The sequence below is a fragment of the Eimeria mitis genome, genomic scaffold (genome assembly GCF_000499745.2).
Source record: "Eimeria mitis Houghton genomic scaffold, Emh_scaff8442, whole genome shotgun sequence".
Classification (NCBI taxonomy): domain Eukaryota; phylum Apicomplexa; class Conoidasida; order Eucoccidiorida; family Eimeriidae; genus Eimeria; species Eimeria mitis.
The window spans coordinates 1-1,854 of NW_024016363.1; the positions used below are offsets into that span (position 1 = coordinate 1).

A 1,854-nucleotide genomic window follows, 5' to 3' on the forward strand; every position below is an offset into this window, starting at 1 on the left:
GCAGCAGACACGCTATACCGATTTAGAAAGATAAAGACACAACAGCAGCATGACGCGAGCAGAAACACTGTCGCAATGCCGCGAAACCAAACCAAAATATGCAGCACGGGATAAGCTCCCCACGCTCCACGCTGTTTTCTGCATGCAAGCATGCAAGGATGCAGCAGCAGCAGCAGCAACAGGAGGAATAGCATCATCAGAAGCAAGAAGAGCAGCAAGAGGAGTTGCATGGACTGCTCACACAACGCTGTTTGCAGCGAGTCGCCTCCGCACTCTCCAGTAGAAGAATTCCCTGGCCTTGGGCCAACTTAGAATTCTTCTTACCCCACCACGAGCTGCCATGCGGGGCGCGCGATCATGGAGGTCTGCATACACGTGCGCTACCTGTACAAAGAACGCAGCCGGCAGTAGTACACCAGATCTTGTCCCTTTTGTATTTGTTCTTTCTATTCGTTTGCTTCCTCTTTTTACTCTGTTTTTTAAAAGGATTAATCAAGGATAGCATGCATGCATGTTATAGGATGAGAGATATACACACATATCCATACTACATACCTGCGTGTACACCGGCATAAGGAGGTTCTCTCTCTTCTTTATCTTCTCCTTTATCTCCTCCGCCTCTTCAGGTGTCTGCATTTCAACACAACGCAAAGCAATAAAATGCAGATAAAATACAACACAATACATAAAAATACAACATAATAAACGACAACAAAACACAAACAGCACTCAACAAACCGGAACAATACAACACAATACATAATACACAACACAAAAGAATACAACATAGCACAATGAAATGCAACGCATTAAAAATACAACACAATAAAATACAACACAACAAAATACCACACAACACAAAAGAGTAGAGGTGAATGCGCCCGAGTCCCCCTAAATTGTTGAAAAGCAGCAGATAGTGTTGGTGCCTGCAGGCCAGTTGCCGTTGTGTTTCTGCTGCTGCTGTTGCTATTGCTGTTGCTGGTGATGTTGCTGCTGCTGCTGTAGCTTACGGTGGCTGCTTCGAGTTCTCGTTGCCACTGCTGTAGTGTATGATCGTTCTGGTGCATCAGTTTTCTTCTTTCAGCTTCCTTGAATTTAATTTCACATATGCCTGGTGGCTCTAGGACTCCTCCTCTGGCGAGTTCATCAGCATACAGCTCCATCTGTGACGAGTTGATGGTGGGGTCAATAACCACCCAAGAGCCTCCGCGCAGCTCTCCATAGGGCGGGATATAAACGAATACAGGGTGCCTGTATACCCGAAGTGCATCTACGATCATGGAGCCGAATTTCAACACCTCATTAAACATATCGCGGGTACCCCCGGAGAATCCACGCCAATTTGCAAATATAATTAAAGGCAAATTCTCTCCACGGTTGAAATCCGCGATCGCCTGAGCCGTCTTGTATGCACTCGAAGGGAACCACACCTGGCCAGCCTACACACCCATGCAGCACACAACCAAGCAGCACGGATACAGCAGCAGTGCTGCAGTTAGAGAGCAACACCAGTGCTGCAGCATCAGTGCTGTAGCAGCAGTACTATAGGACCAGTGTTCGGGTGTATGTGTAACTGACCTGCGGTGTCTCGACTCGTGCGCTGTCAGGGTTTGCTGGGTCTGCTGGTGAGACGGCGGTTGTGGTTCGGGTATCTACAGCAATCACGCCAATTGGCTGGCCCCCCAGGCGAGCCCGCCCCACAACTACGCCTGAACCCCACGGCCCTAAGACTTCCTTGAAGCTGTCTTTGTCGCAGAAACCTGACACCCACCGCTGCTCCTGCTGCTGCTCCTGCTGCTGCTCCTGCTTCTGCTGCTGTTGTTGCTGCTGTTGCTGTGCGTTTTCTTCCGCTCC

At 49.0% G+C, this 1,854-nt stretch overlaps 1 protein-coding gene across 1 annotated transcript; it reads right to left on the bottom strand.

Moving 5' to 3' along the window:
* Nucleotides 1-237: 237 nt before the first annotated feature.
* EMH_0094990 (uncharacterized protein) lies at nt 238-1,310 on the bottom strand (the record flags this gene model as incomplete). Its single annotated transcript, XM_038023174.1, has 3 exons — nt 238-384; nt 556-630; nt 1,011-1,310. 3 exons carry the CDS (start codon nt 1,308-1,310, stop codon nt 238-240), a joined length of 522 nt encoding a protein of 173 aa, XP_037879028.1.
* Nucleotides 1,311-1,854: the final 544 nt, after the last annotated feature.